A 26,242-nucleotide genomic window follows, 5' to 3' on the forward strand; every position below is an offset into this window, starting at 1 on the left:
CTGAAACTGGATACACAATACACAAAGCACTGCTTTAACCAGCCCAGGGCTTTGAAAGGCAGCTCAGAGCAGATGATATCTGCCTTCCAACTAAGAAAGGAATTCAGGCTGCTTCTCTGTCATCACAGCACATACATCCTGCTAAAAAATCTATTAGCCCTGAACTTTCTGCAAGAAGGGTTTACAAAAACAAAACAGCATCTTAGAAAAAGATAAAAAATTTAAGAGGCATCACAAGCTCCACTCTTCTAAATTTTGAAAATCAAGATGATTCTATTGCCCCTAATGGCAGTCTTTCAGAAAAGAAATAGCAAGCATGCAAAATCTCAAAGTGCAGATGCCACCCCTCCCTTTTTCCAAATCAGTTTGAATCACATCTAGTACAGCTCCATAATATTTTTTTAAACCCAGAGTTCAACTGTAACCATTAGTTTTCATCGAGAGAGGAACATTAGCAACACAAAACTTGGCTCCTTTCCTGCAAGAAGAAACACAGAACAAATCACAATTTCCATTAAGGGTAAAATGGCTACAGGACTTAAGTACTTTTCATGATCAAGATTAGAAAATATATAGATTACCAAAAATGAGACCTGTGAGGATGGCAGCATTGTGCTTGCAGCATGTGGAAAGCCAATACTCATTTCATAAAATGTGAGAAGAATGGAATGAGGCTTGGTCAATCAAGGTATGTGTAGTAAGACTTGAAAGTATTTTAATTCCCATCACAAGTTTAATTTAATGGGAATTGTTCTTCAGGAACACACTCAATTTTCTGCTCCAGTCAAAGAAATGGGGAGCCTAAACCTCCTTTATTCTAGGCAGTATTTATGCAAGTGTGATGGACATTATAGCACAGCAAGCAATATTAAAACCAGCTCCATTTTCAGGTGACCAAGCATTGCCATATATATTCTGAGTATTTTCTGTTCTGCATATCTTGTGAAATCATCACAAATTTCTTTTATTTTCAAAGCGCTGACAATTCCTCTTCAAAAAGAAATAACATGCACAGATAATGATAGATGCCAATACCTTCAGAGAACATAATGTTCTTAAAGCACTAGAAAATGGGGAGGAGAAGCAAAATGAATTTCTAATTGCTTTCATAACCATTATACCTTTTATTTACATTTAGAAAGATAAGTCATGAAACTTAAACAATAAAACCAAATGCAACTTGTACAGAAATCTTTTAATTTTTTTTTATTATTTATCACACATTAAAAAATGAAACACACTATACAAATGGTTTTTCATAGCAGATTACACATGGGTCCATTCAGACTCGCTCTCCAAGTGCTGCCAACATGTGTAAGTGCTGCCTGTGATGGCAGCTGTTTATCATATAGCCAATGTATTGATTTAAATGCAGTAGCATGCAACCCTTAAATTAGAAGGGTCTGATTCCTTTCTGTTCTTAAATTAGGTTAAATGGCATTGGTGTCCATATTTACATACTTGAAATGTATCAATCCTGAGCAGTTCTGATGTAAATCTGAGACTGGCTGATGGAGTCCTGGTCTCAGACATTAAAAAGGGAGGTCCAAATGGCAGCAGGGTGGCTGCTATGAAGTTCTGTCACTTTCGTTCTTTCCATCACATACCTACTTGCCGAGTGTTCACACAGTCAGATAATTGCTAATAAAAATGCTAAGCCAAGTAACTGTAGGTGTCCTTCTCACCATCTACACGTTCCAAGTACTCCTTCTCAATAAGGATGTCAATGCATTTCTGTGGGAGGAACAGAATAGAGGTAAGCAGTGGGACACAGGCATAAAAGTCCTCTCTGGGTTTGCTCCAAATTTGGATTTTGAACCCTGAGGGAGTTCCCTGTCAAGCAGAGGACAGGAGTAGGTAAAAGACACAAACCACAGCAGTTCACTCTCCTCTTTCTGACCACATCCAAGGAGAAGGCTTTGCTAATCCACTGAACTGAATTACACTCACTGGATGCCATTCCAGGGGTATGACTGGGATATCAGCATAGCTGAGCGACTTCATAGTAAGACAGCAAATAAAGAATTACACCGAGATGCAGAGAGCTTATGTAAGGTCAGGAAAGACAGTAGCAGTGAGGAGCTGCCTGTGTCACCAGTTTATGCAACTGCTCTCACTGCTTGTTCCTTGTCCCACCTACCCCTTGGCTGTGTATGTAAAAACTGCTGGTGAGCTCACTTAAACAAACTGATGAATATATTAATATACATAAATGAATAATTAATATAATCAATACAATTATGAGTAAGTATTTAAATATAATGCCCCCATCCCAACATTTTTACTGTAAAGGAAAGCAGGAAACTGTTCTATCAAGCCAACCCCAAGGCTGACTGTCGTCCCACAACTGTGAGAACAGGAACAAAAGTTAAGTCTGGATCAAGGGCTGTGATAAGCTGACACTGATGTGAAAAGATGCAATCCAGCTACTATTTTACCACCACTGCCGACAATGTGAATCATGGATATTACCCTAAGAGAAATGCAGTACTTCCGGTTAAAATATTTCCTACTTGCAACTCAAAAACTCTATCCTTGCCCATCACATCTCCTCAGCTTTCCTTTTTAATTCAGATGCATGTGTTTTGTCTATGTATATATCTTCCTCACCTCCTGGAATCCAGGTTCAGAGATGTGGGTCTCACATACCTTAATTACAGGAACCCGTGGCTTGAACCTTGAAGACAACTGTGTTAGCACTTCTCCAAGCAGTTGCTGGTGTTTTAGAACCTTCCTCATTTTCATGATTCTCACAATAGCAGCCTGCACAGTAAAGTTGGGAAGGAGCAGTTGTTTAGGAGCAAAGTACTTGGCCCTCTGCGTGAAGTCACTTAAGTGCCCTACATCATGTCTGCCCAATGCGGAAGCACCGCCACAACCAACTTGAGCATCAGACGGGGAGAAGCTTGCCCACGAGACTTCAAGTCTACACAGCACACAGTCATTAAAAGTGGTTTTGAGACATGAATTTTTAGAACTGTGCTTACAGTCAGTCAGTCATAATAGTAATAGCACCAACTGGTAACAAGAGTCACACAAAACTACTTGTGTAGCCTTCTTTATATATTTAACTCTACTATGACACTCTCTTAGCGACCCATCTGTATTTCCTTCTCCTGCCTCTCAAGTGGATTCCAAATAAACTGATATAAAACCACTATTAATTTCATACTACCTGGGTATTATTGTTTTTTTATTATTCAGTTTTCACCCAGGACAAGGTCTGGTAAACACATGCGTCCAAGGAGCCCAAACACTCATCAACATCAGGCTAGAACCAATGTGAAGAACACATCCTGTCTGTAGAAATGCCTTCCTTCTGTTTCTGCTACAAACTGCAATCACCTTTAACAACATTTAAAACACATTTTTTTGAACTCTAACATAGTGCACTGCAATGACATGTTGTCTTCTAATAAAATTAGAAAAACTTACAGTAAGCTTCATTAAATGATTACAAAATTGTGATTCTGAGTTCATGACAGCAGTCTGCAATAAAGCTCACCTGAATCAGTAGTTTCCTATCTTCCTCTATATTTTTGTGTGTAGTTTCTTGCTCTTGCTTTTGTTCAGTCTTCATTGGCACATTGATGTTTACCCTTAATTTTTTGCTGGAAAGAAAAACAGAAGTTCATGAAAAATTAGACTGTTTAAAAACCAAAGAAACAGAAAAACTCCAAATAAAACCCAACTCCAAAATAAAAGCCACACCACCATAATTACTTTACAAAAATAGAGGACTTTGGCTCTTCTGAAAACTTTAGACAGTCTTATTCAAGTTTAAAAAAACTCAAATAAAGAATGCCCACAACCAACCAACCAAAAAACCAAAATACCTTTCTCGTGGGTGTCTGTGTATTTCACAGCCTGCTGAATGCATGCTAGTGATCTGTGAGGTCTAACTAGCACTGTACATTTACACTGTATTCAAAACATTTCTGTATGTAGTAAGAGGCTTGGAGTCAGTGAAGGGGACAAAGGAAGTCACTGGAAACTGAATCACCTATCTGATTTAAAGACTGGACTCTGACCATAATGTGGAGAAATCTGTGTGTTCTGTAGAACTGAGCTCTGCATTTCTTTCCCATGGTCCCTTGCACTGATGGCTGTGCTGAGGTGAGCCCACTACCACATGGCTACTCTCAAGACAAGGTACTGTGTCACAAGTGGGGGGCAAACCTCAGCAGCAGAGCACCAGGGATCACAGGGCTCTGCTCAGGCTGTTAGCTGCACTGAGAGGATCTGTTATTTATTTAGTACAGTGCTCTCCATTATAAATTGGGAACCAGCAGCTGCACAATGCAGCAACACTGCCCTGTTTCCATCACTGCATTAATGCACCAACCCATGAATTCTCAAACTTATAATTACTGGTAAAGGGGGATAGAAAGCAGATAATGAGTGAGGTACAAGGAAAGGTTTTAAAATGTTTCTTTCACTTGAGATCTTATCTTCAGGAAGTACTGAACTCCTCACTGAATTTATGCATGTTTATATCTATGCTCTGGTAAGCATGATAGAAAGTACCACAAGTGCTGTAAACAGCTTAAAATGCACGACTGTTTAAGTAATAAAACCTACTGAAAATTGTGTTTATTAAGTCTTCAAATCACTGTATCCTCTGTGGTTATAAAACCAGCCTAATCTTGTGTTAGCAGTAGTGGATGAACATTTATGCCTTTGACTTTTGCTGGTCACTGGACACTACTGTAACCTTATAAATTATAATGGATTTTGCTGAGTGCATGAAGTAATGCACCTTGGCAAAATGGTAGCACTTCAATCAATTCTTCAAGAATTACACAAGAATCAAGGAACAAAAAGGACATATGAAAATATGTCAGGCTTTAACAGACTTTATGACAAAGTCAGAGTCAAGGAGCTGAAGTCACACCCATCGCCCACCAATTGCCAGCCCTCTCCCTTAATGCTGGTACACATTGGATCTACATTTGAACTGGCACTTAAACCCTGAAGCTTTCATCTCAAGTATATTAGGTTTCACCCAGATTTTGATAGCAGAGGAGGATGCTCCCCATTAAATAGAAGTGTTGTATGTTGCTTACTTTTTGTAACCAAGATACAGTTTTATTAAAGTATCTGGTTTTAACTCCACTTCATCAACATTTGCATTTTCATCTTCCAAAACCTGCAAGAAATAAACAAACAAACAAACAAAATATAAATAGTCTTTAACATATTTCACTGTATGCTAAGCAGATCATAAGAAAGCAAGAGTACTTACAAGCAGTTTTGATTTCAACAGTATCTGTAGAACTTGTGCCAAGATATCCTACAAAATGATAGAAAATATTATCAGCACAGAGAGACGGCACCTTTGTCTAATGTAAAAACTTGAACAAGAATGCACAAATTTAGACCTGAATGCAGGTTCTGAATGCAGAACACTGCAAAATGAGGGGGCAAAAAAAGCAGTAAAAACATAGTTCACAGAATAAAACAATGTTCTTTTTGGGTGTTATGACACAACCTCCTTGTGGTTGGTCAAGTAACATAAAATTCTTAATACTAATTCCAAACACGAGATCTTTCCAGTTGCTGCTTTAGTAACTATTTGCAAGCAGATTTATATCTAAGAAATAATTTTTGCCAAACCAAGCAAATATATATATACCACGGAAAGTTAAAACTTCAGAAAGTAAGCACTCTCTGCTTTCTGATTAACATCTTTTTGTTTTAACAGGGATCCATTCTAGTTGCTATTGCTGGTTGGTCACCCAGAAAGCTACTGGCAATATTCTGTGCAGGCCTGCAAAGCTATTTTACCCCCTAAGACTTCTGTGTTTGCTATAATAAATCAGCAACAATAACTTCCTAGATATGCATTTCTAGAAGTAAAGATCCTACTGAATAGGAATACCTAGCTTTCCAGAAGTCAGAGCAGACTTGATTCAATCCTACTGCTAAAGGTCAAATAAATGCCAAATTGTGGGCCGTAAAGTCTGCTTGGAAAGAAAAGGAGGGAACCTTTTCCACAGAAGAAAGTTAGCCAATGAACTGCAGGTTTACAATGTTCATGTCAAAAAGCCTTGAGATATAAATGAAGAACAGATGCACAGATCAATCATTTAAGGAAAATGCTGCTTTTGCTAGAATGCTGTCTTTTAACATTAAAATGTATGCATTGAAGCACTGAAAATTTCCAACCAGAGCTCTGCAGAAGGCTAGACACTTCACTCCAGTCATGAACACGAATGTACATGCACTAGGAAAGTGAATTGACAAAGAATAGAGCACATCTGTCTCCTTTGGGACAGAAATTGACTCTGACTCCAAGCATGTGTAATCCAAATTTCTTATGATAGCAGGAAGAGCCCTGAAGACAAACACACTTGCTCAGAAGAGTGTGGTAAAATGTGCAAAGTCACTACCATTTTTATTTGAGTACTGTCTGTCAGCTGCTGCACAGTGTAGGCATCTTCTGTGTTGTACTGCAGTAAAATCGCCATCTGGAATGTGGATGCCTAAAAGATTCAAAAACAGAGAACAGAGGGGAGATGGGGGAAATCAGAAAATAAGAACTTACAAACTTTCTGAATTTGAACAGCCTGAAATTCACCAGTTAAGCACATACACTGGAATATTTGGACAACAGAGAATACCCAAGTGGTGTTAATAAAAAAAAAATAAAATCTGATGTTGCTTTTACAACCAGAACTCCTCTTCCAGCATTATCTATACAAAAACACCAGGATTAGGGTCATTTAGCTTGCTTCAGACACTTCATAAAATCTTCTATTATGGTATCAAAGCATTATCCCTCTACTTGCTAATATAGTTTTGTTTTCCTCTGTCACTCCAACTCTTACCCATTTAATCTTCATTAAACCCAACACAGTATACTGAATTCATCCTCACAACCCTCCCAAATCCAGCAGAATAATGAAACCAAATTTATACACGAAGCAGCTATCACTGGCTTATCCATGTCTATCACCACAGGGTCAGTGTATGTTGATGACAAGGTCAAAGTCTGACATTACCTTGTTTCTTCTCACTGTTGTGAATTCCCCATCCCATCTACTTTTTGAGAGAAAGCAGACAGGAAAATACACACAGCATGAGATCCTAGGCAAAGAGGTTGTCTTTGTCTCACAAAATGCATTTCAACACCTGTTTAAACTACAGGCAATATGTTCCATTATCTAAGTCAATTTTCTTTTAAACACAGCTCTTTAGTATCAGCACAGTAATTAAACATACAATAAAGGTTATACTGGCTGCATTCAGTTCTCAGAATACAACCATCACCAAGTGTTTCTTTTGGCATGACTTGTCCTTACCTGTAATGTATATCTGTTTTTGAAACAGTTGGTAACCAATTCCCCTTTGGACAGCTGATACAACCATGTTAATTTTCTTCCACTGTGACGACTGGCATAAAATGCAGTAAATCTCTGATAGCTCCGTTCTAACTGTATAAAAACATCAGTAGTAAATAAAATAAATAAATAAATATTACTTACCTTCATTTACCATTACTAGAACATATTATGGAAGCAACAGAGGATCATCAAATCTGATCACCCTCAACCTCTATGTTATCTAAATAACACAAACAGAAACTCAAAGTATTCAAATTCAGAAGACTGGATGAAAAATTTCCCTCTGCTACAAGTTGCCCTTTTAAAGTATCATTAACAGTACAAATGTAAACAGGCATTTAAGGTTCATTCTTCCTTTTAGGATACATTAAGCATGGCTAGAAAAGTGATTTGTTTTAACCACCTTCATCCTCCAGATAACAGCATTAAACTTATTTCTCACGTTAAATATTCATGTCTTTTCTGGATAAGCACTCAGCAGAAAACTAATGATTATAACTACTAAAGATTTTACTGAGCAAAGTTGAAGCAATGGTATGAAAAAGTTTCTTAAATTAAGTATACCCAGAAAAATGAACTAACAAATATTTGCTTTAGTTGCTGGTGGATATTTTGAAGAAAGGTTCATTAACCAGGGAGTTTTCATGGCAAAGATATGAAAACACGGATTTCACACAGTTCCCTCCTACTACCTTACTCAACTATCTTGCTCCAAATATCTTCAGGCCAAATAGGCAAACACTTATAGTCCTCTCAGATACACAACAAAAGGAGACACCAGCCTTGGAAAATAAGTTTCTCTCATGATCATTGCATGTTCAGATGAACCAAGTGCAAGTGCCTCACCTCAGACGGCAGAGCAAACGTGCAGGACTGCTGAAACGGCCATGATCCAGAACTCAGCACTTGGATGCTGAAATCCACTGAAAGAGAGGTCAAGAGGATGAGCTGAATTATCTCACTTTCTCCTAACCCCTCTGCAAACACAGTTGCAGTTCTAACACAGAAATGGTTCTGGTCTTGTGGTCAAACTAATGTGGTAAAAAATCATTAAGCACTATTTTATTTTTGTCAGAGCACAACCAAAGCTATTCATGAGAGATGTCACTGCAGTTAGAGAGTTTTAGATTTACTTTTATGGATACTCAATCTTCTCTAATTAGGAGAAGTTACTACTCTATTTCTATCCCTACAATGGACTTCTCTTTTAACACAGAAGCATGAAAATTCTTAAGCATTCCTCATCACTCCACAGTATACAAGTGCAAGAACAGATCTTTCACACCTATACTTGTAAGGCATTTTGGTCAAGTACAAATAATACAAAAATGAAATAAAATTTGAGCCTGACAATACATAATTCTAATAGTAATCCAAGAAATATTTGTCAATTCTTGACAGAATTTGGTTCAGTGTGCTTCAATTCAAAAAGAAAGTATAGAAAAGTGACAGGGGCATCTAACAACCTGGAACACAATATACTTTTATTCTTCATACTTTCACATAAGTCTAAGTATTAAACAGTTAAAAATCAAAACTGTTTAAAGAAAAGCACCTCTTCAATCAAACAAAAAGGAAGAAAAAAAGAAAAAAAAAGACAAGACAGTATTCAACTTAATTTAGTCATGTACCTAAACACAAGCTGCAAAATCAGGAGGCTACTCACAATATATATAAAAAGCTACTAGAAGACAAAGAACAGACATAGAAGACTAACTTAAACATCCCAGCTATCTTGGTTAGAGAACTAACTCTAACTTGTAGCAGTATGAGTAAGTCAAATATTTCCCTCACACACTTAGTTCAGCAGAAGTAAGAGGAAGCTATACTATGCAACAGTAACTTAGGTAAAGGTATTACTTACAATCTAATGGTTCTGAATTGGTCAGGTGCTTTTTAAATTGCTCATTCAAATCCTTGCTTACACCAATATCTTGGAACATCCGCTGCAGCTTGGAGGTATACTCAAAACCACAAGCTTGCTGTATTTTAAAAGCACAGATACATCAGGAAGACACATTTTTGACATTGGATAATGAGAAGAACAAAGTGTTGGAATTTATTTCCTAAACAGAAGACGTACAAAAGTTCTGTATTTCCCTTACTCAAAGTGCCAATCGCCCCTGGAATATGAGCTTTAACTGCCATTAACAGTTAGATAATTAACTGAAGAAAATTTTGTTTAAAAATTAAAACATAATGAAACAGACTACTCAAAGGGTAGCTGATTATATTTTGCTTAACTCCGCATAAATATAGGTTAATAAAATTAAGCAACTTTTCAGTACTCATTCCCTTGAATAATTAAATCCATATCATTCATTTGGTTAAGAATAACTAAGCTTAGCTCCATCAGACAGACATGCACCAGAAGTTCCCATGATTAAAAAAAAACCTAAAAACAAAGCTACAGAAAAAAATACTTAGGTTGTGTATTTTTCTGTGCATAAAATAAACAAACGCAAGGACGTACATCAGTGCTTTCCAAAACAGCATGAAGACCTGCAAGGCAGTAGATCATGGGACAGTCATGGAATACTCACTTTTAATTTGGAAATCATGCTTGCCTCAGCATCATCACTAGCACTGTTTTGATGCACAAGTCTCTTTGCCAGCATTTTAGCATAGAATTTTTGAAACACATCTTTATCCTCAATGTACTTGAAGACAACCATCTGGAAAAGCCAAGAAAATTTGTAAGGAAAAAATATTTACACATTTGTCTCAAAGTTGTAGCAGGAGATATTTAATTTCACCTGAATTTTAAAGATTGGAGGTTTTGTTTGACTTTTTTGGGGGAGAGTGGAGGCACTGATGGTGTGTGTTTGCTTTAAATATGGATATTATTCTTAAAAGAACTGTATATTCCATATGTAGAACATATTATATATATGTGAATATATAATGATATAAAAAGATGTCATGGAAATTATATATTTTATAGATATGTACAGATTAAGTAAAAGCATAGCTTCAATATAGCCACTTGAAATCTGCTGTAAAGAGGTTTTTAATAAACAAAATAATTTTTATATTTTATACGTATTTATAGACATCTTACCACTTGATTGAGTGTATCTTCCAATTCTGCTTCTTCTGGATTCTTTGAGCTGCAATTAAAAAGGTGCATCTTTAATGAGTCTCACACCAGCAGAATTAAACCAACATATGGATGCATATGGAAGCTTCAGAAATAAAAGAATGCAAATTTAAGTAGTTCTGGGATCAAAGGCTATTTAAAGAGGAAACAATGTAATGAGGTGAACAGCTCACTGCTCCACCTGTCAGCAATTCTGAAGCTCCCAAATATCAAGAGATTGAAGTCCTGGACTATGACTTGCTTGGGACTTGTTGGTAGCCTGGCACTTCTCAGGATTTACGAGCTTAAACATGGACCTCTCTCTTCTTGCTGCTAGATGCTATCTTTATTTCTTATCTTAGATAATACAGTGAGAAGAAATCAGCTCACAGAGCTAGGACTTGATTGGGTGAAAGCTCAGGTGGCACCATATTGTCTTCTTCCATCTCACGCTGGAGGCACACTCACCAAGCAAACCTCATACCTACACTGCACACAGTCAGAGTATTTGTAAAGGCGACAATAAACCCTTTGCTGAATGAAGGAGGGGATGGGAAAGGCAAAAGTGAGCAAGTTCTCCCATTTTTGGGTTGTTTGGTGGTAGCTCTTTTCCTCTGCCAAAACAACTAGAAATGTTGCCAAGCACAAAACTGACACCAAATCCAGTATGAACTGAACTGATATTAAGTCAGCATATGAGCTGCTGAATCATTTAAAGTCAAATACCTTGAATTAAAATACAAACTATGAGAAGTTAGAAAGCTGTTTTTGTCCTCCTCAATTTATGCCCAGATGGGAAAAGGCATAGAAAAAACAACAGGAGGAAAGCAACAGTTTTAATGGAAAAAAGGAATGTTTATCTCTTACAACATATGGCCCAATTTAAGTTTTCCAGTGTAAAAAAAAACCCTACCTAAAATCCCTCCTTCAGTTTTACTGAAAAACAAAAACTTAAGATTCCTGTAAGGCAAGAAAAGTTTTCTTATTGCCTCCACCTTTCCTTTAAAGGAAAGTAAACACCACAACCTTCAGGAATGGTCCCACTGAAATTTTGTACCCAGAATTTGATACAATTAATTTCTTGCAACCGAAGTTCTGTTTCTGAAAACAGTATAAAACTTCATAGGCTTAAACCTTTCAAAATAAAATCCAACATGAAATAATCATCTGTCTTTGAGGACATACCTTTTCTTTAGTAAAGAGTCACAGTATCGTGCCAGTAGCTCTGGGGATTTACTGGATGATTGAGCCATTTTGGTCACTGCATTATTATTTATAAATCGACCACAAGCCTATAAATCACAAAAGACAGTGAAATTTTGGGAGACAATCTTTTTTTTTTTTTGCATGGAAATAAAAAGTCCAGCATCTGACACTATATGCACTTACTTTGTCTAGTGCTGCCACGAAGCCAGCATCATTGTTGAATGCAGACATGACTAAAGCATTGTATTTCTTATGGACATCCAACACTGTCTGAACATACATTTTTGGATCCTGCAAACAAGAAGAGAGAATAGTGAGAGACTGGATTTTGCAACCAGTTGACATTCTGCTTTATACTTCCTCCAAAATGGAGCTATTCAAGTGCGTATGAAAATTTGTGTGGGGAAAGTCTATGAAGTATTAGGAATATTTTACTGGTAAATGAGTATCCAGACTCACTCAGGTCCTGTGTCTAGGACTGACTGATACTACTGCCAGGTTTTATTTACAGTAACCAGAGTGCAGAGTGTACCACATTACACAAAAGAAAACAAAGTCTCAACCACTGCAAACATTTTTAAAGACCTGAGAGATCCAGACAATCATAAAATGGCAGCTGCTATAGAGGAAAATCTGTAGTAAGAATGTGACTGGTGTATATCCAGCAGGTACAACTTAGTACAGACACCTCAGTCATTGACAGTTCTTCAAAATTACCTGATCAACACCCAGTGGCAGCCAAATGCCAATAAACATTAAGTTTATTGTATTCAGACCGAGTTCTATGTGCAGTTACTGATCTCGCTTCTCAATAAAAATGGAATGGAGTCAAGGAGTAGGGACAATGACAGGCAAGTAAATCATCAGGCACACAGGACAGCTACTCCACAATTGACTAAAAAAGGCAGGAAATCTTTAATTTGGAGATCAGAAGGTCTTGTTGGCAAGAAGTGACGGAATATGGGCAGGGTTTTATGAGGATCCTGAAAAACACTTTCTGTTGCCACTGAAGACAGACACAGACTACTACCATGGACCACCAATCTAATGCCATGGTTGAGATAAAGAACTGAGATTATATAGAACTTTTGAGATAAGAAATGCAAGTGGACATTCAGAAACATATTGATTACAAGAACGAAAAAACCCGAAACAAACCAAAGGCACAAAAAGCAGCAAATCTTCTGACTGAAAAGCAGCCTTGTTAATTACAGTTAACGGAGACTAGAGAACAACTCCTTCTGCAGTAAAAATCTAAAATAGGTGAAATGAGTCAGGCTGGTATTTCTATTTCTCTTGCTGAGAGAAACTGAGAAGTACAGTAATTTCATGACCATAAGGGACACCGGACTATAAGGCGCACCCCCCAGAAGTGGGCAAAATTTGCAACTTTGTAGATCATATAAGGCGCACTGGACTAGAGGGCGCACTATTTTTGGCAGCGAGGCTCCACCCCCAGCTCCCCTCGTGGGGTTGCTGGCCGAGGCCCTGCCTAAACCCAGCAGCCATTGGCCCCTGGGCCCGCCTGTACCCGGCAGGAGCGGTGTCTTGGGCCCCCCGGCCCGCCTGTACCCGGCGGGGCGGGGCTGTGGCCACCGCCCCTCCATGCCGCCTCACCGGGGCCGGGCTGTGGCCGCCGCCCCTCCATGCCACCTCACCGGGGCCGGGCTGTGGCCACTGCCCCTCCGTGCCACCTCACCGGGGCCAGGCTATGCCTGCCAGGGCTCCGCCCCGCCTCCCCGGGGCCAGGCTATGCCTGCCGGGGCGCTGCCCCGCCTCCACCTGGCAGCCGCGGCCCTGCCGGCTCCCTCCGCAGCTCGCAGCTCTCACTTCTGGGTAGACAAATTTCCGAATGTTGTCTATCATATAAGGCGCACCAGACTATAGGGCACACTTCTGGGTTCGGGGGAAAATTTTAGTCAAAAGGGTACGCCTTATAGTCGTGAAATTACTGTATTTGTTCAGCTGATTAACTGTTTAGCCACAGTGCAGATAAATGAAACTGGGAACAATCAATCCTTAGTGTGATAGAGGACCAACAAGGCAATGATAAACAGCAATACAGTAGAGTAAGGGATATGGAAAGAAAAGGGAAGATGCTTCCCAAGGGAAACTGTCAGAGATACTGCTATGCAAATGAAGAACAAATGTGCAGAATAAAGAACAAAAGAGAAAGGATGAGGAAACAAGAAAAGAGTGTCAGAGGAGGAAGAGTTTCGTAAATGGCTGGAGTCAACTAATACATACAAATCTTGGACCTTCCCTCTCAAAGATGAAATAATTCCTGGAGAAAGAGCTTTTATTTTTTTCTGGCCTAATTCTTCAAGGTCTAAACAGAAAAAAACCACAAGAGCGATGACCACTAGGGGGATATGCCAACCATGGAGCAGATAAGATTTCAAAATTTATGGAGACATCTACAAATGAAACTGAAGATTCCTGAAATTGCTTCATGATTACTTTATGGTTCATAAAATATCAACACTGCTAAAAAAGCTATGCACTTAAAGCTACAGAAGTGAACAACAGACACTACAACCTTCAATACAGATTACTGCTTTAGTATGAAGCTATTTCAAGAATTTCTCAGGAAAGTAACAAGTTAAAATGAACTTTGTCAAAAGTCAAAGTTAATCATAGAGTAGCCCGAGTTGGAAGGACCCACAAGGATCATCAAAGTCCAATCCATAACCCTGCACAAGACCACCCTAAGACTCACGCTGATGATGTTATCAGTGACAGTGCCTGAGAGCATTGTCCAAGTGTTTCTTGAATTCCACTTTAAATAAAATCTACCAGAATCTATATTCTATCCTGATCTTGCTTTGTGCAGTGTTTAATTCTTTTTTTCCCCTGGAAAACATCATATTGTATATACAGAAGACAGTTGGCAAAGGATTTAAACAACTTCATGTTGCCAAGATGCAACCCTAATCAATACAAAGCTAAGTTTGAAATCACAATTATAAGATAAAAATCAAAAAAGCAGCCTTTCCAAAGACCTGATCTCCTCCTTATATTGTGACCTTTTCAACCATTTCAGTTCCTTCTTCTTCTATTTCTCATGGTTTGCCAAACAGAATAAAGATATAATCAAAAAACTCAAACTGACAAACTCTCTAGCCCCATCCAAGTCAGAATTCCTTATGATGATGAAATAAAATACAGTCAACTGGAGATAATGCTTCTTGAAACAGTGGACTGTCAGGTGTATTTATAAGTGTTGAGTGTTGTATTTGCACAGCCAGCTTTCCAAGCAACATGACATCCTGACAGAGAGCAAAATCTCAAAAGAAAACTCTCCCTCCCTCTCAAAACCAAACCAAACACACTCAAAATCTCCCCCAAACCAAATGAAAACAAAAAACCACCCCAAAGACCCCCAAAAGTCAGAGTAGAGAGTGATGTAAGTTTTTTTTTAAGCCTACTACCAACATTTGAGAATTGCCAAGTCCTTACAAATTAAATTAGTGAGAGGGAAAACGAGCAAACTGGAAGTTTTATCAGGGAGCATTCACTGCTTTCTAATGAAAAAGTTGTGGCAACCACACACAGACTTGTTTTGATGGGATACTTGCATTTAGTGCAGCTTCTCCACATTTCTCAATTGCAGCTAGACCCTGATTATGAATGTGGGTTTCCAAAAGTTTTTTCAGCTCTCCAAGGCCATCCTGGATTCGAGATACAAGGTTATACATGCGACCCAAGTCTGTAAAAGACAAAAAGAGGAAAGCTAACATCTCCCATCTGTGCTAGCTATTAGTTCAATTTCTCATTTACAAGTTGTCAATAGGAGTTAAACATCCATTGTCAACAAAACCACACATGCAATTGCTCCTGTAAAAAGCCAGAAAAAACAGTAAACATTTATGCAGTACAGCAAACCTTCGCACTTACCTGGAAAGCTAACATTAGTTAAAGAGAAATCAACCTGTTATATTAGGATCTATTTTTTACTTTCACAATGCAACAAATCTCAAGAATAAAAACCCACCATTTGAATGGTAGAAAATTTACTTCTGATTTTTAGTTTTCATAGGTTTTAAGCAGTGATTCAAAAATGGTGTTTAATCTCTCTTATTTAGATAAGATTTTGAGGTGCTGCCATGAATTTGAGACTGTTACTAATGTTACCACAGGCCCTGCTACAAGTACTACATTTTCCAGGTGACCACTGTCCTTTAAATCTTATTCTGAACAGGACAGTTCTCAGAGATTAAACATTACTTGTAGCCATTTGCATATCAACACTTTTACTTTGGGCAGCATCAGTGGTAATAGCTGGAAATTTAAGGCAAAATGTTATGTATTGATATGACCTTAGCAGATAAATTGAAACATTATAAATCAAATTTCCTTCAATAAAGCACTGTCAGTAAAACACACATTTAAAAAGAAAAACAACTTTAAGTGACTGATTACCAGTAGTAATAACTATTTGAAAGAAAAAAGAGGTTCTGAAAAGCATTACAATAGAACTAATGAAAGTAAAAATAAACCGAATGCCATTTCACATATGTTAAGGCTTCGTATTAAAATCTCACCAGTTTTCAGCCAAGACTTTCCAAATCAATTAGCAATTTTTGAAAGTCCAATACTGAAGAGGGTTTTGGTTTTTATTATTTAGTTTCAAAAGGATAGATGCTATGTATTTTCTGAGAGCAGAACTCTTAAAAAAAACCCCAAAAAACCAACAAACTTTGAATTGGTCATAAACCATGGTCATAAACCTACCAGACACCTCTTGCAATCTTGCCCTCACTGAACAGGCACTCCAGTGAAACAGTAAACAACCAGATTATTTACTGTAAACTAAGGAGGATATTTCACCTTGTGGAACCTATCTAAAGGTTGACAGCTGCATCTAGCTCTTCTAAAGTGCAAGGACTTCTCTGAATTGCTCTTGCGAGTAATTTACTACCACCACAGGACTCTCAGATTAAACAAAACAGAGCAATCAATGAGCTAGTGCTCTACCTAACTCTGAAATACAACACAGAGTTTGATGCCTTCTAACACCGAAGGGATAAAATTCCATTTCAGTTAGGTTTCTGTATAACACTTTCCTTTTCTTAAAACTTGGTCGAACTTTTAACTCGCAGATTTGAAAACAAAATTTTTATTTCTTTCTATGAAAATCATGACTACAAACTGATACTAACTTTTATAACAACATAAGAATACTCTGCAGAATTTTACCTACAATAAGCTGCTGCTCAATCTACCCACAAACAAGTGTTCACAGGTTGGTTTACCAGGATGTCTGTGTTAGGTGAAATAAGGAAGGGACACCACAAAATCTCATGGAAGATTTGCATAGTAACTCCACCTACATCATTACAGTCTTCTCCCAAAAAACCCAGTTGTTTCCTATAGGTATCATACTGATGTGAGTACATAACAGATGAGGAATGTGTCACACAACCTTTATAACCAGTTTATGCATTAGTTGCACAATGGATTAAAAAGTTACAGAACACCAACAGGAGTGGCCTGCAATATGATATTCTCAAACATAGTTTGCATGGGAGGACTTCAAAACCAGTATACTTTCAAGAGCAAAGCAATAAATATTTTAATCAAGAGCAACCTTTTATTGTAAGTTTAGGATAGTCTACCAAAGGCTGTATCAGTATACTGGAGAATGAACTGATTACCGTGATTAAAGAGTGAATTCTCAGACTATTACTGAAAATAAATTTTCTAATTTGAAACTTCGTGAATCTTAAAAAAGGAGAGGGAGCTGCTACAATTTCCATAAGTGAAGCCTGATAACAGAAGAGAAAATATTTTGAAAAAGAAGAAAAAAAAAATCAAGTGTTTTAAAGAAAGTCTAGTAATTTTAGAAATAATCCACATGAAAGTAAACGCAAAGAAAGATACTAAAGTAGACAGTGCCCAAGACACAAGGCAATTGTTTTCTTTTTTACCCAGACAAACTTATGGAATTGCATCAGAATGGTAAGTGATTGTACTAAGGGCTCACATAATCCACGAGCTTGATAAAGTAGGAGGAAAAATGAAGTCTATGAAGGTGCCGTGAGTCCAGTTAGTCCTGTTAGTTCTACCGCTATTTCAACTGTCAAAAATAATTTAGCAATTTATAAAGTCATTTCACAAACTAACACCCATCAAAATCTCTTCCAATTATGGAGTAAATATTTACAAACACAAACAACATCTGACTCAAATACTAATAGAGATTATTTACATTTGAATCAGCTAACTTCTGACCTACTAATCATGCTGAATTGCCCTTTTTGATTTCAAAGCATCTCTTAGTTATCAACATGACTATTATAAATTGCAAGAATTCACAATTGCTATTTTAAGACTGATGTAAAATGAGACAGAACGATAGTTACAATTTAAAACTCTCAAAAGAACAACACCATTATTAGTAACTTAACCACAGTATCTTTCTGCCACTTTCTTAAGAGCAGTATTTCGGCTATACACCCACACTCAGACTTGAAATACAGATTTACAGTAATTTCACGATTATAAGCCATACCATTTTGACTAAAGTTTTGGAAGTGCGGCTTGTAATCCAGAGTGGTTTATGTATGAACAATGTTCTAAAAGTTGCCAACCCGGAACTGATAGCCTGTGACAGCCCTAAGCCGAGTTGGAGCCTGGCCGGCCCTGGCAGAGGTAGGGCTGGTGGCGCGGGGGAAGCCTGGCGGCGTTGGGGAGCCTGGCAGCAGGGGGAAGCCGGGCAGCAGGGGGAAGCCCAGAAGAGCCGGGTCCAACAGCGCGGGGAAGCCCAGCGGCGCAGGGAAGCCCAGCGGCGCAGGGGCCGCCAGAGCCAGGCCAGGGCGAGAGAATGCGGCGGCAGCAGTGCAGGTGATGGGCGGGGGCGAGCGAGCCCGGCAGCGGCGGCAGCGCTGCCCGGCCGGGCCTGAGCGGCAGCGGCAAGCTGGGCCACCTGCCCCGTCGGCTGCCCCGAGCCGGCTGAGCCTGCCGGCGCTGAGCCAGTAAACCCCGTGATCCCGCGATTCTGTTACTAATTGGCAACTTTGTGAAAGTTGCACACGGATCCTCACTGTGAACGAAAGTACGGCTAATGATCCGGTGCAGCTTATATATGGACGAGGACCTAAACGTTGCCAACACCCCGGAAATGTGGTTTATAATCAGGTGTGGCTTGTAATCTTGAAATTACTGTAATTAGTTCCCCAACTGGGAAATCAGAATCATCATTTATCTTTATCATCTGCACGATTCACAGGAATAAGCTCTGGCTGTTACTTTGTGCTCTCTATTAACTCCTGAAGAAACTCATACAAACCAACACAATTCACAGTTACTTAAAGATACCTGAATTCTGATAATCTTCATTATTTCAAAAGAAATGTTGAAGAAGTCTTTTTTCTATGTATTCTCTGTGACAATATAAACTTGATCCATTAGCAACACTTAAGAATCATTTCCATAGCCAAAATTAACTCATAAATTAAAATTTTTCAGCCTTTCCTTGTGCTCTATATGCAATACTATGTATTTTAGTAATTTCACGATTATAAGCCACACTTCCGGGTGTCAGCAACTTTTCGTTCTTTGTCCATATATAAGCCGCACCTGATTATAAGTCCCACATTACAATACAGAGTGTGACAAAAGGTATCTATTCTATCACCATCTGTTGAGGGTGGGGGCAGTGATCCTTATCTCCGTGGGAGATATTCTGCTAATGGGCCATCCATTGAAACCAGGTTGGGCATTGTCCTTTTCACAACCCATCCTTCCTCCAGGGAGTCATTTTCTGGTAATGGCCCATTGAGTCCCACTGTGTGACTGATAAAATTACTTCATCCCATTGGAAGTTGCTCCAGCCAGGGGGAAGAGCCCAACATTTCTTACCAAGATAAAAACAGAGGTTTTGGGACAATAAGGTAGCCCCTTTCTCCACTGGACTCCAGAGGGAAACCAGATTTCTCCACATCACCACTGGACCTTTAGAGGGAAACTGCATCTTCTGCAGGAGCACTGCTTCAACCGAATCACATCTGTCACTGCAAGAGGACTGCAACCACCATTTAATGGGACTGCTACCAACACCCTGTCTGCCGGGGGTGTCAGGTTGTACTCTGACTTTGTCAGGGCTTGGAGCTTGTTTCTTTGTAGTACTGTATTTCTATTTTAATTTCCCTAGTAAAGGACTCTTATTCTTAATTCCCATATCTTGGCCTGAAAGCCCCTTGATTCCAACATTATAATAATTTGGAGGGGGCTTACATTCTCCATTTCAAAGAGAAGCTCCTGTCTTTCTCAGCAGACACCTGTCCTTCAAACTAAAACAGCAACTTTTCATTCTTTGTCCATATATAAGCCGCACCTGATTATAAGTCGCACTTTGGGTTCGGACCAAAATTTTAGTCAAAATGGTGCGGCTTATAATCATGAAATTACTGTACTCTTTTAAAAGCTACTTATTTGCATCTACTCCTATTTTAACATTTCCTATACATACCTCTGAACACTCTGGATTTTAAAATTCTCAGCGCTGACTCAGGAAGATGCATGGATTAAACTGAAACAGCTAGGAAAGAGTACTGGTCTGTCACTCTCACACAAGCTTCAGCTCCCACTGGAAAGACGGTTCTAGTGCTCTTGAAATTCTTCCAACCATGTAAAGAGTAATCAAACTAGGGCTGTTTTGCCTTAATATCTGGGATTTGGGTAGGGTCCTTGAAGCAGTATCATCAGCCATCCCGATTTCATCAAAACCTGCTTGTCCATCAATTTAATGACTATATTCTCTCTTAATTTACAGTAATTTCACGACCATAAGGTGCACCGGACTATAAGGTGCACTTTTTTTTTGCAGCAAGGATCCGCCCCCAGCTCCCCCCACGGGGTTGCTGGCTGAGGCCCCACCTCAACCTGGTAGCCATGGGCCCCTGGGACCTCCTGTACCCGGCGGGGTTGGGCTATGCCCGCTGCCGTTCCGTGCGGCGTCCCTGGGGCCGGGCTATGCCCGTCGTTGCTCCGTGCAGCGTCCCCGGGGTTGGGCTATGCCCGCTGCTGCTCCGTAGAGCGTCCCTGGGGACGGGCTATGTCTGCCACCACTCCGTGCACCGTCCCTGGGGCCGGGCTATGTCCGCCGCTGCTCCATGCAGCGTCCCCGGGGCCCCGCTGCTCCGGGAGTCCCCTGTCGCCCTGGGTGTCCTGCGCCCCCCTGGCGCTCCGGGTGCCCTGATGCTGGTGGGTTTGCCCCATGCCACCACTGCCCCGATGCTGGCGGCTTCCCCTCCCCCCCCCTGTGGGGCTGCCGCTGCCCCGATGTGGGCAGCTTTGCCCCCCAACCCGGGCTGCGCCGCCGCGCTTTCACCCTTCCCCCGTGCGGTTGCTGCCCCGATGCCGCTGCCAGGCGGGCTCTGCTCAGTTGGGGACTGTTGCGGGCTTGCACTTCCGGGGTGGCAAATGTCACAACTTTGTAGATCATACAAGGCGCACCGGACTATAAGGCACACTTCCGGGTTCGGGGAAAAATTTTAGTCAAAAGGGTGCACCTTATAGTCGTGAAATTACTGTAATTCCGGAACAAATGACATTTAGCTAGCATCAGATTTTACACTGTTCGCAAATCATCAGGCAGGAGAGCTCTAAGCCTAAAGTCAGTGTTTGGATCTCCTTACCTTCATTTTTGTCAGCATCCAACAAATTCTGAAACTCTGTATGAAATATCTCCAGGTGTTTTTCAATAAGTACTTGCTCACACTTTCGTGCTAACTCATCTTGTGTACTCTCATGGAGATACACCTGAACTCTACGCTGCTCCTCAAGAAGGCGAGCTTCAGCCTACAGAAACACAGAGATAAACATGAAACCTACAGGGAAGGCAGAACACAAATCCAACACCAGAAAACAGGTGACTGCTCAGTAAATTCTTCTAGAAAACAACAACAACAACAAGCAAACCTCTCTCATTTGGTGTTATAGAACACCTACTTAAGCAGTTATTTTTCCAGGAATCATAATATACATTTGGAATTGATGTTCATGTTGATGAAAATACTACGTGCTGTTTAAAAGGCGGGGGAGAATCACAGCAAGACTGTTTTCGCTGGCATGAGATGCTGGAAGTTTTAGGATCAGCAAGCTTTCCAGCTACAGAGGTAGTTTTGTTTAAGACAAACAAGAATGTATATCATGGTACTACAAAAATAAAAGGTGGGAAACTACAATTTAATGCCATGCCTGTGACAAATTTATTTTAACATCCTCATCTACATTCTTACACAGATAAACTTCTCAATAAACTACAATCATTTAAATTATACTAGCATTTAATTTGGCATATGAAATGCTACATATGCATACCTTCCTGGCAAACCAAAATTCTAAATGTTACTCAAGGAATAGAACTTACAAGGAATTGTGAAAGTGAAATTGTTTACATAACAATTATATCTGTTTCGCTTGCAAAAGTGTTAAGAACTCTCATTACAAACCATTTGTAACTGCAGCACATTATTAGGCATAAAGGATGTATGTCCTCTTATGAGCCCAAATTATTTAAACCAACAATGTCGTCAAGAAAATGGAATTAGGTTAATTAATTTTCCTAGGATGCCAGAGTAACAAGTAAGCATGACAGATCATATTCTGGACAATAAAAAAGGAACAGTTACAATGCAAGTGCACTGCATCATATATAGACAGCTTTAAATCATCTCAGCCACTGTTAGCTTCACTCATTGTGTAATGATTTTGCACTTATGTCTTGTGAAATGGTCCTGGATTACTGTCTCCTAGAGCTAAACCAGTACTGATCAAAATATAGGAAATGAAATCATCAATTTGAGAACGCATATAACCACCAGAGTACTTGTTAGTTTCTCACCAGTAAGGAATAACAATCAACTCTTTACTGACAATAGTAGCAAGTCTTTCTTATGAACATTGGAACTACTTATCCTACATTTAATCAATTCTGTATTTCTGCAGTTCAGGAAATTCTGCTGCTTCTAATGCTGCTTCTTAAAATATCCTTAGACCTTTGCTTTTAATGTTAACAGTCAACTCTCATTGTGAGCTCTTTTATGAAAAGAAATATTTACTCTAACTTCATGTTTCCTTATACTCTTTTTTTTTTTTGGTGTTCTTATAACTCCCATTTTCCTTTTAAAGTCACATTTCAGAAACAAGGGAAAAATAATTAGTTCACACAACAGTATCTTCACTTGTTTCAACTATAAAGATGAAGAGTTCAGTGTAAGACTATAATTCAAGGGACAGTCTTAAGAAATACTGACCTTTTTACCTACAGCACATCAGGCTATGCCAGCTTTACTCATGAGTTCTGGCCTGAGAAGAAAAATTCACAATCCTTCTAAACTCAGTAAGTCTGCCTATATAACTACATACACAAATCCTAGTTCTAGGTAAGATTTCATTGACTACTGACTATTCTACAAGACACTACCACAATTCTACTGTAACATGGTAACACCCGCTATGCGGGTGTGCTCTAGGGTACTCGAAAGGTTTCTTTTTATCTTGCAATGCTGTTTATCACCAGATAGAACTCAAAAGACAGTGCTCCAGTGAGAATGTCAAGTAAGTGAACTAACAGCAGATTATTTCATTCACAGTTCATACTTCCTTCAGATTACTCATAAAATGTTATAGTTTTAAGGAGATGCCAAGAGTGCCCAAATGGCTTGTATACATCTATAATATATTAATTTGAGCAGATACATAAGGCTACACACTTCTCTGCTGAACATCTCCCCTACTGTCTGCTAACTTTTTATAAGCTTTCAGCTTCATCATCAGCTTCAAGCAAAGCAAGTTGCTGTTTTGTGGACTTCTGAAGCCTTCAGGATTGTTTGGGGTACTAATCAGTTATTTCTACCTGCCCGTAATCTCTAGTTCTTGAAATAGCAATGACCTTCGGACAGTTTCTTACTGTCTTGGACCAAGAAAGTTTGAATGAGCCAGCCATTCAGGTTCTGAATGACTGAAATTTCCTTACTTTCTCTTTATACACATATTAGGGTGAAAGTTAAAACTAGAACTTGAAAGGGAAGTAGCAAAAAATAATTCAACAACAGAAAAGTAAACATAGATTGGTCTGGTAATTATTGGAAAACTACTAAAGGCACAATTCCTTTTACTGTGTTATTTCTGGGATTTCCCCTCCCACCTTTTTTTTCTTTTTGGGTAATTAATTGACTTCAATGCCAAGAGTTAAGAAGGATGTGTTCTTTGGTAAAAAGCATTACACAAAGAATACTGCAGGGGATGTGTATCTGCATATTATATACTTGAAAAGCTCTTATTTTTAAACTAAGTTGAAAGGGCATAAACAATCAACAATTCAGAAAGTGAAGAAGTGTGCTGAGAAAAAAATATATAAAGCACACCTGCCCAAGATGGAAGATGATCTATCCATTACTGGGTCAGTAACACTTACCTAATAACCAGGTTAAAAACAGTCAATGTTTATCCCTGCTTGCTCTTAGTTGCCCGGTCTAGGATCCCCAAAATCAGAGACTAGTTAGGAATTTAAATCTGGTCTCTGTTGATGAGAAGGGGTTCATGACACTAAAATATTCTGAGAGAATTAATGCTAATTAATGATTTATTTTCTTAGTCAGCTTGCTCAGGAAGGTGTTTCAATAAATATATCAACACAATGTTCCTTGTACAGGAGTGGTAAACTTGTGGTATTCAAGCACAATTATTGTTTGGGTGTCTTAAGTCTAAAAAAATTCTGAATTTATTTTAACTCAATCTTCTGTTTTGACTGTTCAGAAAGCTCCATACTTTCACTGCAGTAAGGAGACAAACTTCAGACCAGATAAACTCAGAAGTGAATAACTACAGGGAAAACCAGCTGTTTCTGTAAAATAACCACCATTTTAAGAAACTGATAATACAAGCCTAGAATTTCTATTCCTTTACCTATATCCAGAAAAACAAAAATCACAAAGCAAAGTAATTTACCTTCTTCATGTACTCTGTGACTGGGTTCTGTTGCAAGAATTCAGTACTTTCTCGTGTATAAAATCGCTCTGTGTCAGCAAGAAACTGAGATTCAAAAGATTCTTTATAGACAGTTAGTGTCGGTCCTTTTGCAAATGCATCATCTTCATTCAGCCCCAGCTCCACTAAAGGGAAAAACCACAACCAAACAAAAAAGACCAAGAAATGACAAAATTGTTTTTCATGAAGTGGTCTCCTGCAAATAAACAAGGAGACTCCTTCTGAACTAGATGAAAGCAATCAATCGGGACTGCATCAGCACCACTTTTAAAAAAATACATTGATTTTGCATTTAAAAATATCAGTACAAGACATTACTAATGTCAACTACACTTCTAGATACATCTCTTATATGTAGGATTATGTAATTTCAAAAACTTCACTATCTCAAATGCTAACTCAAATTCTCCTTTAATTTTTCCCTCTTAAGAGTTATGATATGCTTTTCCTTTTATTAAGGAAAATAGTCAGTAATTTGGATGGCAATGTTCTCAATATTATGCAAAAGGAAAAAAGCAACCCCACACCACTATGCATACTATCATCCTTCTTCACTTCCAGATTTAGCTCCTTAATAACTGATTTGTAAATGATGAACACTCTTGTCTATCAGTTGCACTCTGAAGTTTTACAAATATGGTACAATCAACTGCTATTGTATAAAGTATCAGTACAAACGTAAAGTCAAACAATACATAAAAATCTTTACAGGAGGATGTGAGGAGGTGGGATGTTACTTTTGGGCTCTGATAGGGTACACAAATTTATTTATTTTTAAGAAAGTAACAGTATTTTAAATAAATCACATTTACCATAGGATTGTACAACTCCACTGATCAGCCTTGTATTGATAGTTTCACCATTTCTTTCCTTTTCAATCAATTTCAACACTGCATTTGTTACCTTAGAAAACAGGGATTAAAAGTTAAGTCAAGCACAGAGAAAGCAGCTGGTAGATCAAGCACCATACTTAATTAGGAGTATATTTCCATATTCAAGAAAGTCAGGCACCTTGAGAACAACATTTAAGGAGATCTGAACGTATAAAGTTCCTACAGAGAATGATACACCTTTTAAGTTATTCAACATATTTACAGTCTGATTACTGGCAAGGTGTATATGGGTATTAAAGTGCTTAGCTGGTTTTTCTAAAATTTAATTTAAAAGAAAAATACTGTCTAAGACAAACTTCTCTTTGTTTTATACCTGAAATACAAAACACTGTAGCAAGAGCTGAACTAACTACCTGTTCTTTGGACAAATGACCTGCTGCAACTACTTCATCATGAAGTACTGGTAAGAAGCGAAATCAACATATACGTGTACCTAAAAATTGTGATGGAATACCTTGCTTTATATTATGTCAATTCACTAATTTTAAACATTTGACTGATCTGAGTCTCCCAGGTATCAGTGTAAATGTAACAACTCACTATAACATTAGGAGAGACCAAAATCCTGGTCTGCCACTATCTGTTCTCATCCGATCTTGACTCCCAAACCTTAAATCCTCACTGTGGGCAGTCTGTACTCCTGCCTAGCTTAGTAGATTGCACTGAGATTGCTACTTCAAGTCCCCTTAGCTTTTTATAAAAAAAGCCAAGAGTCCTCTCAG

At 38.7% G+C, this 26,242-nt stretch overlaps 2 protein-coding genes across 6 annotated transcripts in view; one reads left to right on the forward strand and one right to left on the reverse strand.

The window, feature by feature from the left end:
* The window catches only part of EZH2 (enhancer of zeste 2 polycomb repressive complex 2 subunit), a 60,121-nt gene extending 56,638 nt beyond the window's left edge, over positions 1–3,483 (forward strand). The window contains exon 19 of one of the 2 annotated variants that reach the window (XM_033051310.2): positions 3,205–3,483. In XM_033051310.2, the coding sequence (XP_032907201.1) occupies positions 3,205–3,230 (26 nt within the window). In that variant the 3' untranslated portion in view covers positions 3,231–3,483. The remainder of the gene's footprint in view (positions 1–3,204) is intronic. The other variant, XM_033051287.2, reaches the window with a different exon arrangement.
* Positions 1,192–26,242, reverse strand: part of CUL1 (cullin 1) — a 60,641-nt gene continuing 35,590 nt past the window's right edge. For all 4 annotated transcript variants that reach the window (XM_033051208.2, XM_033051237.2, XM_033051218.2 and 1 more), the window contains 17 exons: positions 25,440–25,530; positions 24,589–24,752; positions 21,273–21,435; positions 15,210–15,340; positions 11,815–11,922; positions 11,611–11,717; positions 10,408–10,456; positions 9,890–10,021; positions 9,211–9,328; positions 8,193–8,269; positions 7,305–7,436; positions 6,393–6,485; positions 5,246–5,293; positions 5,067–5,149; positions 3,506–3,611; positions 2,650–2,763; positions 1,192–1,734 (listed from right to left, as the gene is read on the reverse strand). In XM_033051208.2, the coding sequence (XP_032907099.1) occupies positions 1,654–1,734; positions 2,650–2,763; positions 3,506–3,611; positions 5,067–5,149; positions 5,246–5,293; positions 6,393–6,485; positions 7,305–7,436; positions 8,193–8,269; positions 9,211–9,328; positions 9,890–10,021; positions 10,408–10,456; positions 11,611–11,717; positions 11,815–11,922; positions 15,210–15,340; positions 21,273–21,435; positions 24,589–24,752; positions 25,440–25,530 (1,797 nt within the window). In that variant the 3' untranslated portion in view covers positions 1,192–1,653. The remainder of the gene's footprint in view (positions 1,735–2,649; positions 2,764–3,505; positions 3,612–5,066; positions 5,150–5,245; positions 5,294–6,392; positions 6,486–7,304; positions 7,437–8,192; positions 8,270–9,210; positions 9,329–9,889; positions 10,022–10,407; positions 10,457–11,610; positions 11,718–11,814; positions 11,923–15,209; positions 15,341–21,272; positions 21,436–24,588; positions 24,753–25,439; positions 25,531–26,242) is intronic.

The sequence above is a fragment of the Catharus ustulatus genome, chromosome 1 (genome assembly GCF_009819885.2).
Source record: "Catharus ustulatus isolate bCatUst1 chromosome 1, bCatUst1.pri.v2, whole genome shotgun sequence".
In the NCBI taxonomy this organism is placed as follows: domain Eukaryota; kingdom Metazoa; phylum Chordata; class Aves; order Passeriformes; family Turdidae; genus Catharus; species Catharus ustulatus.